General features: G+C 40.4%; 2 protein-coding genes across 2 annotated transcripts in view; both read left to right on the forward strand.

Moving 5' to 3' along the window:
• LOC125246308 (tripartite motif-containing protein 16-like) overlaps positions 1-13845 on the forward strand; it is a 398598-nt gene that overhangs the window by 148379 nt on the left and 236374 nt on the right. The window lies entirely within an intron of this gene.
• On the forward strand, positions 719-7483 carry LOC125246300 (tripartite motif-containing protein 16-like). Its single transcript, XM_048157249.1, has 6 exons — positions 719-3206; positions 5196-5285; positions 5372-5605; positions 6215-6374; positions 6528-6575; positions 6811-7483. Exons 1-6 carry the CDS (start codon positions 2628-2630, stop codon positions 7332-7334), a joined length of 1635 nt encoding a protein of 544 aa, XP_048013206.1. The 5' UTR covers positions 719-2627; the 3' UTR covers positions 7335-7483.

Below are 13845 nucleotides of genomic sequence, written 5' to 3' on the forward strand. Positions count from 1 at the left end.
TGTATTTCCTGAGTTCCCGCACAGCCTCCCTCTCCTGCCTCCTTGTTCAACCAGTTCCTCAGCCCCACCATCGCTGCTGTCTTTCAGCCCTTCTACATCTTCAATATGCCAAATGCCAACTGTCTTCAGGTCACCAGCTCCATCTCACAAGCCTCTGTGCCCCCTGCTCCACCTCAGACCGTCGACAGTCCGGTTCCACCATGGCTCCTCCCTCCCTCGGCTCCACCGGACACCATCGGCCATACGGCTTCTCCAGGCTCCCTCGTCTCTCCGACTCCGCCTTGGTCAGTTGTCGACCTGCCTGTACCTAAGGCTCCGTCTGGCTCCTCCTTCCCTCAAGCTCCGCTTACATCCTCGGCCCCACCGGCTCAACCTCTGTCCTCTGTCCTGGACGTCCGTCTCCGCCTTGGATGCTCATCACCTTGGCTCCACCTCGGTCTCCCGTATCTTCGGCTGCACGTGGGCTCTTCAGCTCATCAGCTACATCAGGGTCTCCATCGTTAGCTACGTCTCCGTTGGTCGTCCCCAGGGTGTTGTCTACCACCAAGACGACACCACCACGACTCCTACCACCTGCCACTCCACCCTGGGGCCTCATCATGGTTGGTCTCTGGACCAACATCTGGCTCCTCCTGCTCCGGGTTTCCCCTTGGTTCCTCCCACCCTCCACTCCCCCATGGAATAATTCTTTGGACTTTGTTTTGCTTTGCTGCCCCTCTTCTCCTCACCCTCCTCCAGAGGTGATCCTGCTTGTTTTTGTAATTAAAGACTACTCTACGTATTCCTTGATACACTAACGTCACGTAACACTATGATTATATTAAGCATTTAAAACCTATGTCTCCAACTGACATTATTCCAACATGGCATCTCATGCAGGTGTTTGATGCTATTGGGCCATGTATTTCTCTATAATAAATAAGAGTATTTCTGAAGGGATTGTTTCGGAATATTTTAAGCACGTAACTATCAAACCCATGTTGAAAAAACTAAATCTGGATGTAACGGTGTTATCCAACTTTAGGACTATTTCTAATTTACCATTTATTTCTAAAGTTTTAGAAAAGGTAACTTCTACTCAATTACAAACCTGTGTCCAATGGTTTGTTTGAAACTTTCCATTCAGGCTTTAGGAAACTTCATAGTACAGAGTCTGATCTTTTAAGAGTGTTAAATGATATTTTATTATCTGTGGGTTCTGGTAATTCATTAGTACTTTTGCGTTTAGATTTAAGTGCAGCATTTGACACGGTAGACCAGTGTTTCTTATTTCCTGCCTTGAGCACTACGTAGGTTTAAAGTTCTGAACTGATTCAAATCATATTTGAATAATAGGACTTTCTCAGTCTTTGTGAATGGGAGCTCATCCTCCAAATAAGTTTTGACCTGTGGGGTTCCTCAAGGATCTATCCTTGCTCCCATTTTATTTTCTTCATATATATGATCCTATTGGGGTCAATTTTTAATAAACATAATAAATTTCTTAAATTTAAATGAGAGTAAGGCTGAGGCAGTTGTGTTCGGGCCTCTAGTTGTCTCTGGCAATTTATACCAAGTGTTGGGTAACCTGGCCTCATATGTCAAGTCCTCATATGTCAAAAATCTTGTTGTTTTTGATTCTGCTCTAAATTTTGATAAACAGATAAATGCAGTAGTTAAATCTAGCTTCTTTCAGCTAAGACTCCTTGCTAAAGTTAAGAACTTTTTAACATTTGCAGAGTTTGAGAGAGTCATACATGCTTTTATCTCATTACAACTTGACTACTGCAACTCAATGTACATAGGTATCAGCCAATCCTATATTAATTGCCTACAAACAGTCCAAAATGCAGCTGCTACACTTCTGACTGGCACCCGCAAATATGAACATATCATGCAAGTCTTACTCTCTTTCCATTGGCTGCCAGTCTGTTTTAAAATAGAGTTTAAAATTTTACTCTTTGTTTTTAAGGTTTTAAATGGACTAGCTATGAGTACAAACACTTCAGCTAGACAGTTAAGATCATCCAATCAGAGCCGGCCCTAAGCTGTGGAACAGCCTACCCCTCTCTATTAGATTAATCTCTTCAAAATCACTTTTCAAAGCAAAATTAAAAACTCTCTTTGAGAAAGCATATAATCAATGAGTTAAAATGGGCTTTGTCTATCCATTAATTGCTGTATGTGTGTCTTATTTGTGTCTTATTGTTATTTTATTTTGTTTTTCTTTCTGTTTTTGCTTTTTATTAATATTGTTCAGCCTAATGGTCAACCACTGTTGTTTTATTGTGCTTTATAAATAAATTGAGATTGAGATAGACTAATGAGAGTCCGTATTTCTGCAAATCTGCGTAAGGATAGGTCAAATCTAAAGGCTCAAAGAAAAGAGCATGTAGCACATCATGTGGGACCTTTGAGTTCTGTCTATCACTGACTTAGCAAGTTGCAGTATCGTGACTAAGAAAACTGCATTTTTGTATGGACAAGCATGTGGCGGTTTGAATCAAATGCATTAGTAAACTCTGGACCCTCTGACTAAGAATCAGAAACTGATGAATTTGAAACAGGAAACACCTGAGTTCAGAGTAAGAGAAACTGAAGTGTAGTTGAGCTGTTGTGTGTTCGTGTCTCTGTATTCATGCAGTAAAATGGCAGAAGCCAGAACTTCAGTGGATCAGAATGAGTTCCTGTGTCCAGTGTGTCTGGATCTCCTGAAGGATCCAGTGACCATTCCCTGTGGACACAGTTACTGTAAGAGCTGTATTACAGTCTGCTGGGATGAAGAGGATAAGATGAGAGTTTACAGCTGCCCTCAGTGCAAACAGACCTTCAGTCCAAGACCTGCTTTAGCTAAAAACACCATTCTGGCTGAAATGGTGGAGAAACTGAAAAAGACTAAACTTCCTGCTGACTGTTACGCTGGAGCTGGAGATGTGCAGTGTGACTTATGTACTGGAAGAAAACCCAAAGCCGTCAAGTCCTGTCTGGTGTGTCTGGAGTCTTACTGTCAAAATTACCTTGAACAACATGAGAGTTGGTTTAAAGAAAAGAGACACAATCTGACTGAAGCCACTGGACGACTGCAGGAGATGATCTGCCAGAAACACGACAAGATCCTTGAGGTTTTCTGCCACACTGATCAGAAGTGTATATGTGTGCTGTGTACGATGGATGAACATAAAAACCACAACACTGTATCAGCTGCAGCACAGAGGACAAAGAAACAGGTATGAACTTAAAGAGGTCCCATTATGATCATTGACAGTATAGTAGAATAAATTTACTTAATGTAAAAAAACTCTTTAATTTTCTTATAATTTGCATTGTTGTGCCTGTTTTCAACCTTTGTCTGAGCACTGTTTTAGTTTCCATTTCTGATTGATCAGTCTAGTTTCTAGTTAATCCACCACCTTCACGAGCATGACTTAAGCAGGACGTTTTCACAGTGGTGATTCTTTATTTTATAGCTCTCTTATAATTCAGATGTGATGTTATAAAGGGGTTATGAACTGCGTTGTTTTATTATTTTATAAGGTTTCCTGGGGTGCACTTGTTAGTATGGTTTTTACATCAAAAATTTTGATCATTTAGAATTAAAAGGCAACAGGCACATTCCTAGCATAAGGATCCTGTAATGTCTTGTTTTGGTGTCATGTTCATTTTTCACATATATATGATTTCAGGTCTTTTATTTTGTCATTTTGTTCATACAGATGGTGTCATGCTTCCATTGCTCAATGTGCTCCATTAATCAATGTGTCATGTGCTGATTGGTTGTTAATGGTCATGTGTTTCTGAGTTCTGTTTGTCATTGGTTCCCTTGTTCTTTGTGTCTGTAGAGGCTACATTGGTGCCGTGACCCAGATGGGAGTGAGGTTTAGGGGGTGAGTGTAACAGATGTAGGCTAGTAAGCACTGTGTAACACCTCACTCCCCTGATCTCAAGAGATGCTTTAGCGACTGACGCTAGAGGTTGCAGCCTTTAGCCTCTTTGTTAAAGCGTCCGACTCCCATGCGGACAGGCCGGGGTTTGCGTCCCGCTTGGAGTGAGCAGGTGCGAACTGGAAGGGCTACATTAGTTTCAAGTCATGTTAGTTTCAAGTTATCATTTAGTATTGGTTAACTTTGGCATTTATAATAAACTGCACATGGTTTCTCAATGCTCGCTTCCAGTGGACTTAATTACAGATCTTTTGAAAGGTAATGTCATTTTTGTCGTGGTGTATTGTTCTTCTCTCATCTCACTAACATGTGAGTGGGCGGGGCTAATGTTGCAATAATGAAGTAGGCGTTGATTTCTTCTGAGGAGGCAGAGTTTCACCCAGTTAAAGGCACATTCCAAGATCAGTCTTTCGATGGGCCTGGTGTCAATAAAAGCTTTTATTGGACTAACAAGGAAGATTTCAGTTCTGAAACTTACAGGATATTCTTATAGTACAATGACCTCTTATATATATCAAAAGCTTAAGGAAAAGTTGATTTTTCAATTCATGACCCCTTTAATAGTAAATGAAGTTGGTTTGCTGTCCTCAACAGAGGATCGAGCTCCAAGCTCAACCCCCAATGCAATGACTGCTGCAGAAACAGTGTGCACTGATATAGAGAATAACTCCAGCTGGAGAGACTCTGAGGTCAAGTATCTGCTCCAGCTTGTTGGGAAAATAAATACTATTGCGCACGCAGAGATACAACCAGCTTCTTCAAGGCTGAAGTTCATCAAGCTCTTGCTCTAAACTGGAAGGTTTCCCAAAACATACTGATAACATGTACTTTCTCTCAGTGAGAGGTTTAGACAAAAGTCATTATTATTCTCTAGTGTTGGAATACAGGTAAGTAAAGTAAATGCTTTAACTAAGAAGTGGTCACATAGGCGACAAGCTGAAGTGACCCCATTGTCCTCAGCTGTCTTGGTCAGCTAGAGGATTAGATATGATTTAACACATATTTGGTGCCTCTCTCAAAAACATGGAGAATTTAATATGTACAAGGATAAAAATGTAATAAATACCTTGATTATAAATCACTCAAAAGGATATATATATATTGAACATGCAATGAATCCCAGAATCCACCCCCTACTCTAGGCATTGGTGAAAGCATGCTGACACTTATGATTAAACCTGTAGCAACATCACTTCACTGATTCTGGATTCATATCGGTTTTCTTGATGATTTATGTGATGTTTCTCCTGCTATTGGTTTGTCCTTTAGCACCAGCTGAAGGAGATGCAGAGGTGGTTCCAGCAGAGGATCCAGCAGAGAGAGAAAGATCTCCAGCAGCTGAGAAAGGCTGTGGAGTCTCATAAGGTGAGTCTGGAGAAGAAGAGAAGTTTGAGAAGTCTCAGTCAGGACTCACTGAAGCCACTGTGTGATTGTGATGTGTGTCCTAACAGCGCTCTGCACAGACAGCAGTGGAGGACAGTGAGAGGATCTTCACTGAGCTCATCCGCTCCATTGAGAGAAGCCGCTCTGAGGCCACACAGCGGATCAGAGATCAGGAAAAGACTGCAGTGAGTCGAGCTGAAGGACGACTGGAGCGACTGGAGCAGGAGATCAATGATCTGAGGAGGAGAGACGCTGAGCTGGAGCAGCTTTCACACACACAGGATCACATCCATTTCCTGCAGGTAAGAGAGATCTAGAAGAACAGGATCATAGTGGTCTTGAACAAGAGACTCACAGAGAAACATTTCATGAGAGCAGAATGAGCCGTTGACTGAAGTGTTGATCTGTGTGTTCAGTTATTATATAATCATCAGTCAGACTCTCATCTGATCAACTTCTTTTGAAAGAGACACACTTACAAATGCAGTTCAGCTCTGGAAATCTCTTAGGAAACATTTTTCTGAAAGATATATTGAGCTTCCAGACAGCAACAGCTCAAAACTTCACTAATATTTAAACTTTGTGTTACAACAGTGTGAAATCCATGAACTTGATGGTACCAGTTTCACCCAGCTAGATTTAGCATCATCTCTTTACTTACCTTTTTACAATCTTGTTTACCAAAATCAGATAATCTTCAAACCAGCTGAAACCTTTTATAATACATTTTCATAACTATTTACCAGCTGATGCTGTGAAAGTGCTGGATTGAGAAGAATGAATCTGATGCTGTGAAAGTGCTGGATTGAGGAGAGTTACTAAAGATCAACAAGAGCTGCTCAAATCTGACAGTAGTGCAGGTTATTGGCTGAAGTGTGGAGGTGATGAGCTTTGATTTCTGTTTTCTGTAGAGTTTCCAGTCTCTCTCAGCTCCTCCTGAATCTACAGACGTAAATGATGATCTCTTCAGTTCTCTCTCCTCTTTTGATGTCGTGAGAAAATCTGTCCGTCAGCTGAGGGACATACTGGAGGATTTCTGCAAAGAGGAGTTCAAGAAGATCTTTGTCAGAGGTAAAGTCCTGGAGATTCATCTGCTCTCAGAAATGATCCTCCATCATCTCATATCATGTAGAAGATCATATTAGAAATGTCTTAGGAACGGATGCAGGGATCATTTTCTCTTGACATGATAATCATACTCTTCATGTCTGTTGATTTCCACAGTCTCTTTCACCAACATTGTTCCCAGGACCAGGAACGACTTCCTACAATGTAAGTCACTAAGAAAACAAGCAGAAAAACTCACTGAGTGTGTTCATGTTCTTCCTGTAGAAGGAGAAAGAAACATGACAGAAGAGTTTTATAGTTTATCATGTAAATGATGATTTGTACAGGATATCTGGTAAACTGTACTGAGACACTGCTGATATATTGAACATAAAGAGTTCAGATACATTAAAAGATCAGATTCATAATTCCTGATTCTGATGTGTTTTATCTCCATCAGATTCTCATCAGTTCACTCTGGATCCAAACACAGTGAATAAACGCCTCCGTCTGTCTGAGAGGAACAGAGTGATTACATTCACTGACACAGAGCAGTCGTATCCTGATCATCCAGACAGATTTGATGTGCTTCAGGTGTTGAGTAGAGAGAGTGTGTGTGATCAACGCTGTTACTGGGAGATTGAGTGGAGTGGTGGTGTGTATATATCAGTATCATATAAGAGAATCAGGAGGAAGGGACGGCGTTATGAGTGTTGGTTTGGATATAATGATCAGTCCTGGAATTTGTTCTGCTCTCACTCCAGTTCCTCATTCAGACACAAAAAGAAAGAGACTAAACTCCCTGTAGAGTCCATCAGCAGTAGAATAGGAGTGTATGTGGATCGCAGTGCAGGAACTCTGTCCTTCTACAGAGTCTCTGGAGACACAATGAGCCTCATCCACACAGTCCAGACCACATTCACTCAACCACTCTATCCTGGGTTTTATGTTTATTATACTGGATCATCAGTGAAACTGTGTTGATGAATCAGAATAGACTGTAGAGAGATTCTACCTATAATGCTTTGAGCTGCATGATAAATCACTGACAGTGAGATGTTATACAGTCTCCTATTTTCTCTTCATTACATTAAAGGATTAGTTCACTTTCAAATAAAATTTTCTTGATAATTTACTCACCCCCATGTCATCCAAGATGTCCATGTCTTTCTTTTTTCAGTCGAAAAGAAATGAAGGTTTTTGATGAAAACATTCCAGGATTTTTCCTTATAGTGGACTTCAATTGGCCCCAAACGGTTGAAGGTCAAAATTACAGTTTCAGTATTCTTCAAAACGCTTACACCGTATGTCCTACGCCTTCCCTATTCAACTTACGGAAAGAACGAGGTGCCAGTTTCGTTTTTTTCCGTAAGTAGAATAGGGAAGGAGTAGGACATACGGCATAAGCTTTTTGAAGAATACGGAAAGCGGAAGCACGTACAAGCGATCATTTGAGTTTATAAAGCATATACTGTTGTATTTTTTTCGAAAATGAGTGATTGTTTCTCTAGATAATACTCTTATTCCTCGTCTGGTATCATTTAAAGCCCTTTGAAGCTGCAATGAAACTGTAATTTTGACCTTCAACCGTCTGGAGGCCATTGAAGTCCACTATATGGAGAATAATCCTGGAATGTTTTCATCAAAAACCTTAATTTCTTTTCGACTGAAGAAAGAAACACATGAACATCTTAGATGACAACATCTTAGATGATGATGAGCCGCTGGATGACAGCATGTCCCTAGTGGCCTCGGACACCGAGGATTGGACAGGCTCAGCCCACGACCCCCACCAGAGCTTCGATAGACACTGAGCTCATCCGTGTTCTATCTAAAGCCATCGAGGAGCTTGTGCCCGACTCCGCTCATCTACCTCTCTCACCTCTGTTGATGGTGTTGAACAGAAGGGCTATGAAAAGCTGCCTCCTTTGGATGAAGCTGTGGCTGTGCACCTCTGCCCGCCTACTGCCATGGGATGGAAGTCAAAGGCCGTTCATCCATCTAAGCCCTGCCAGATGACTTTACCCCTTGCTGGTCACGCCTACACCTCAGCAGGCCAGGCAGCATCTGCGTTACACTCTATGGCTGTGCTTCAAGTGTACCAGGCGAAGCTCCTCCGTGCCATGGATGAAGCTGGACATGACCCGACAGTATTCAGGCAGCTGCGCAGTGCAAAACATGCCACCAAAACTACGGCCCAGGCTATCGGTCGATCGATGTTGCTGGAGCACCATTTATGGATCAATTTAACGGACATCAAGGACTCGGACAAGACCGTCTTCCTCTACTCCCCGATCTCCCCACTGGCCTCTTTGGTCCCACCGTTGATGGGTTTGCTGAACGCTTCACCGCCGTGCAAAAGTCGTCCCAAGCCATGTGACACTTTTTGCCAAAGCATTCCAGCTCCTCTGCTTTGAGTCTCCACAGGCCTGCGCCGACTCAGCAGCCCTCCAAAGCTCGCGCCACCAGCTGAACCCGGCCCAAGATAGTGCTGGACCCTGCGCCTCAGAAGTCATCCTGATATCACTGACAGGAAGAGGAGGGAGCTGCAGCCGTACCACCCCCAGCCTCGTTTATTTTTCCCGTCACCTCGTTCAGTTCCAGGTGCTAGAAAAATGTGTTTGTTTCATGCATAGGGCCTGTTCAAGCACCCATGCAACTAACCGCTGTGATAGCGGGCAAAATAATAAACAAACACACTCAAAAAGAGAGCAAATTTCCTCTTCCGTTCCCCACAAGCACTGTGGTTCCTTACAGCGCCCATTGCTCAAGCCAATCCAACCCCTTGTCACATGGTCAGAGGCCTGGCAGGCCATCCCCAGAGTGTCAAAATGGGTATTGGGTATAACAGAATGAGGTTATGTACTCCAATTCACTCAAAGGGCCCTGTTATTCAACTCCATGACGATCCAGGACATTCACGTCCTGTGCTCTGAGGTGAACACTGCTGGCAAAGAGAGCCATAGAAGTGGTTCCTCCAGCTCAGAGCGAGTCAGGCTTCTACAGCCGTTACTTCCTCGTCACAAAGAAGGACAGTGAGTTTGGATGTCAGAGTGAGTATTCTGGGAGCCAAAGGTGAGACCATGATCCCTGTACTCATTCCACAAGATATAGAAGCGTTGAAAGCAGATATGTGTTTTTGCAGAACACTTGTATGTTGCTAGTGCTTTTCTTTGTTTCTTTTCTTTTCTTTTTTTTGGGGGGTATTGATATTGCTATTTACCTTTTTCAAAGAAATATTAATTTGCTTGCTTTTAAGATAATGCCATATATGCCTAAAAATAGAAATGATTAAATTGCTGTATGACTGGAAATTACCTAAAATATTTAAATGCTTGAATGCTATGAGTGGAAATTACCTAAAATATTTAAATGCTTGAATGCTATGAGTGGAAAATACCTAAAAAACTAAGTGACATAGATGTACAATATAAACAATTGTATTTGACCTCCTTTGTTTATTATGGTGTGAAAAACAGAAACAAGTGTAAAATATGTGTGGGAAAATGTTTGTAACCAACAACAAAGGTCAGCAACAGGGTGCATGGGGGTGAAGAGAAAGTGTTAGAACCACAAGTGGATGTGGAAGTAAGGAAGACTACAGTAAAGAAGGGGAAAAGTGCTAGAAGAAGCCACGGCGTAGGCAATAGCGGAAGAAGCACCCCTCAGATGCTGCCTGCATTAAGTGTGAAGGACATCTGATACCCTATCGAGGGACACTTAACAGTATCTCCAATATTGCTGATTAGAGTTTGACTTTAGAGCTTTTAGTTTAGCTGATTTAAGTTTTATTTTATTTTGCATTAACTGCTTTGTAATGTAACTAATAAAATAAGTGTTTTTATTGTTACTATTGCCTTCTGTGAGACTTTACTTATAACTACAAACTGAGCCTCAAATAAGAACAACCACAAGGGAGTCTTCTACATCATTCCTAAAGAACTTCAACCTGCGGGTGGGTGAGTACTTTATGGTTTAGGCTAGATTTGACTAACCTTACCCTACATGACTAATCATAGGGTTAAAGGTGTAAAGCCCAGGATACACTGCACAATTTTAGCAATCCTATAAGATCATTACAAATCACACTGTGCAACATGGATCTATTAAACTTGGGTAATGAGTATGACATGCATGTAGACTGTATGATGATGACACCTGTTGACTTGTGAGCTACAATACAAGTTTCCATAGAAGAATAAAAACATCATCAGTATGCGCTAGTGGTAAACAAAAAGACGAATCACACTTTGGAACTTGTAGTTTGTGTGCTGAAAAAAAGGAAGTGGCAAAAGAAGAAAGGAAAAGAGCTTGAGGTAAGCAGTTAGCGCCATGACGCATTGATTTCATGTTGCAATTTTATTGGCTGGTCAGTAGACGTAGGTCGATGTTTTTGCATCACACTAGTTTGAGTAAAACTGAAATTTTTTCTCTAAGTTATATTATTAACCTTACTTTCATGTTATAAGTTAAACAGATGTTATATTAAAGTTAGTCTTGTTAACATTTTGGAAATTGTTTTTGTGTTCACTGAGATATTGTTTAAAGGAGGTGTACTCATTTACGTTGAGCACTATATATAGCCCTCATTGTGTTGTCAGTTGTTGAATGTATCATGCTTTTTTTGTGTTCAGTCAGTGTTTCCCTTGTTTGGTTTTGCTTTGTTTTCATTAAGATCCCTCCAGCACCTAGATCCTCCATTTTCGTCTGCCTTCCTAGCTCTCTATTATTAGGGTACAATGGGGAGCATTTTTAATTTAGATTTTTTTCAAAATACAGACATAAAGAGAATATCAGTGACCTGGAAGCTTTTGTACACAAGGAATGGAGTGTCAGAAGCTTATCAGCACTTACAGGCAATTTTTATTTGAGGTTATAAAGAGTAAGGGAGAGAAGAGTGACTTTTGGGGGTTGAATAATTTTGTATATTGATGTTCAGAGATTAGATTTTTTTTTTTTTTTCATTTGAACTCAGTAATTCAACTTAACATACTCAGAATTACTCAGATGTGCAATAATAAAATTAAATCTATGATGGTTTACTGATGCTTTAGTTAATTCAGTAATGTTAGGATTTATATGCCGTTTAATGTTTGATGATCGCATTATTTTACAGTTGCGTAAGCAATCTTGTCACGTGTCTCTGCTTCTTCTTCACCGGTTTTGATCCGGAGATTCTGTACTGGATGATGCGTAATAGCGTCTTCCTACCGTATAACAGTGATAATATGGATAGATCGAAAATTCAGTCTTCTTCTTCTTCACAACTGATTCTTAAAGCCTGTGACTGAATAACATTTATTTTACTTAAAGTGGATGCTGCTGCTATGCAACCGTAATCTATTACTGGTCTGATCATAGCACAGTATATTCTTTTGTAATGATTGCTGACTTGCGCACCAATCTATCCCTGCAGAACAGAACAGAGGACACTGGGAGTAAAAGGCCTACAGAAGGTAAACTGAGGGCTACATATATTTCTCAGCACATTAACATACCACCTTTTTATTTTATTTTAATTCAGATGTACTGAGCATCTGCCTACTCAGTCTTTACTTGACATTCTCTAGCAGGGACATTCTTTCATGGCTTTTCTATTTTAACTTGCCACTAATTGTAAGATTCTACTCTCTGATAAGACTCTCAGCAGCAGTTAACCTAACATTTAGTGTAATGGTCACATTTTAGTTTCTCAAAATTACTCCTATCTCTTAAAGAAGCATACTGAAACAGAGCAAATATTCTTCAATCTCTAGTCTTAAATCATAAACTCTCAGATCATAAATCAAGGCATTCATAGTATTTTTTTAAGTTTAGCTTATATATTAATTTGGTAAAGGGCTATGAAAGCCTATATAGTTTCATGTTCCTCAAATGAACCTACGTTATGCATTATCTTACAATTATGCTTAATATGAATTTCAGTTAACAAATAAAATAGAATTTCAGTTAACAAATTTCACTGTATTCACATTACACAGTAAGCAGAAGGATAATATTTCATTAGTCGTCTGTCAGGAAAGCCTTTGGCAAACAATCATTTGATATCTTTAAGGTGCGTTTTTGTCACACATTTCTTTTAAAACACTTATGAAGTCTGTATAAAGTGAAATTTACTGTATGACCCCTCTTTCTCAATGAAAGTTTTCCTGTCTGAGCCCAGTTAGTTCAGATGTCTTTGAAACAAAATAAGACTTCTACAGCAGTTTTAGCCTAGGCAATTCACACACACAGTACAATGTGCATGCTACAGGTGTCAGTGAGTCTCATCTTGAAACTGATTAGAGGTGTATAGCGTTATTTTACTGTCAAACGTCGAGAGCGCATTATTATGACGTGAGAGCACATCAATTCAATTTCCTTTGGTCTCGCACAAAACTGGATGCATGCTCTCAAATATACAGTGCACTCTTATGAACTGCCTCTCCTCTCGCTCAGATATTGTGTGTGCGCGCTCAAACTGTTTTCTGCGTGCTCAAACTGCTTCCTGCTAGCTCAAACTGCTTCCTGCTAGCTCAAACTGTGTCCTGTGCGCTCAAACTGTTTCCTGCTCGCTCAAACTGTGTGAATCTCTCCTTGCTCTTGCAGAAATGAATTTGCTCCTGGATTAAATGCTGTCAAAAGTTATCAACCAATCAGAAGAGACGACTGATCCATGAAAATGCTACATGGAATCTTATTGGCTGAGAGTGAACTGCACATGGAATTCTTTCGACAAAAATGGATATGTAATTTCTTTACAATTTAATATTATTTAATAATATTAAAGGTGCTCTAAGTGATCCTGGGTGGAGTAACTTCCTGTTGACGTTCGAAGTGTTGTCAAACAAAACAGAGGCTAGCTAGACCCTCCCTCCTCCTCCCCCTCCCCTCCGTGCTTCCTGAAACAGTCACGAACGTGCATTTAAAATCATTCTTGTCGGTTATTGGCTGGAGCATGTTTATTATGTTTTGTGGTCCAGGCTGCACCAGTTTGTTTTTGTTGCCATTTTCGGAGCTTGTGGCAACTACAGTGTGTTCAGGGGACAGGCAGCTAGCGGATAGTGAGGAGATGTTTGCTGTATGTGAAAAAAATGTTTTGGCCTAAAAACGCATGACATCGCTTAGAGCACCTTTAATCGAAATGTAGGCCATATCTTAGAAATGGCTCGGAATGGGGCGCTTGGATGGTTTCCATATTAATAAGCTTTATTACAGGTCAAACCCCACTGAACGATTTACCCAAAATTATCATATTATCCAGTATCATGGACCAAAACATTAAATTAAACATTAATTTAAAACAAAAGATTAAACAACTAATTTAATGTTATAAATTAGTCTATTTAGAAATGTGTACTATGTTATAAATTAGCCTATTAAAAAAATATGTATTAATTTAAGTGGATTCATTACAAAATCGTTTGAAATTAATGAAGACATGTTTTGTCCAGTGTTTTTTAAATGAATCCCTTAAACTTATTGTTTTCACTGTGTGTGATTTAGTTAATTAGAA

This window comes from Megalobrama amblycephala, linkage group LG14 (assembly GCF_018812025.1).
Source record: "Megalobrama amblycephala isolate DHTTF-2021 linkage group LG14, ASM1881202v1, whole genome shotgun sequence".
In the NCBI taxonomy this organism is placed as follows: domain Eukaryota; kingdom Metazoa; phylum Chordata; class Actinopteri; order Cypriniformes; family Xenocyprididae; genus Megalobrama; species Megalobrama amblycephala.

Bases quoted from the DNA above. Each gene is read 5' to 3' on its own strand.
- LOC125246300 (XM_048157249.1), top strand. From the start codon at position 2,628: ATGGCAGAAGCCAGAACTTCAGTGGATCAGAATGAGTTCCTGTGTCCA. The intron at 5,286-5,371 runs GTGAGTCTGGAG...GTGTCCTAACAG, and splicing joins AGGCTGTGGAGTCTCATAAG to CGCTCTGCACAGACAGCAGT. The intron at 6,375-6,527 runs GTAAAGTCCTGG...TGATTTCCACAG, and splicing joins CAAGAAGATCTTTGTCAGAG to TCTCTTTCACCAACATTGTT.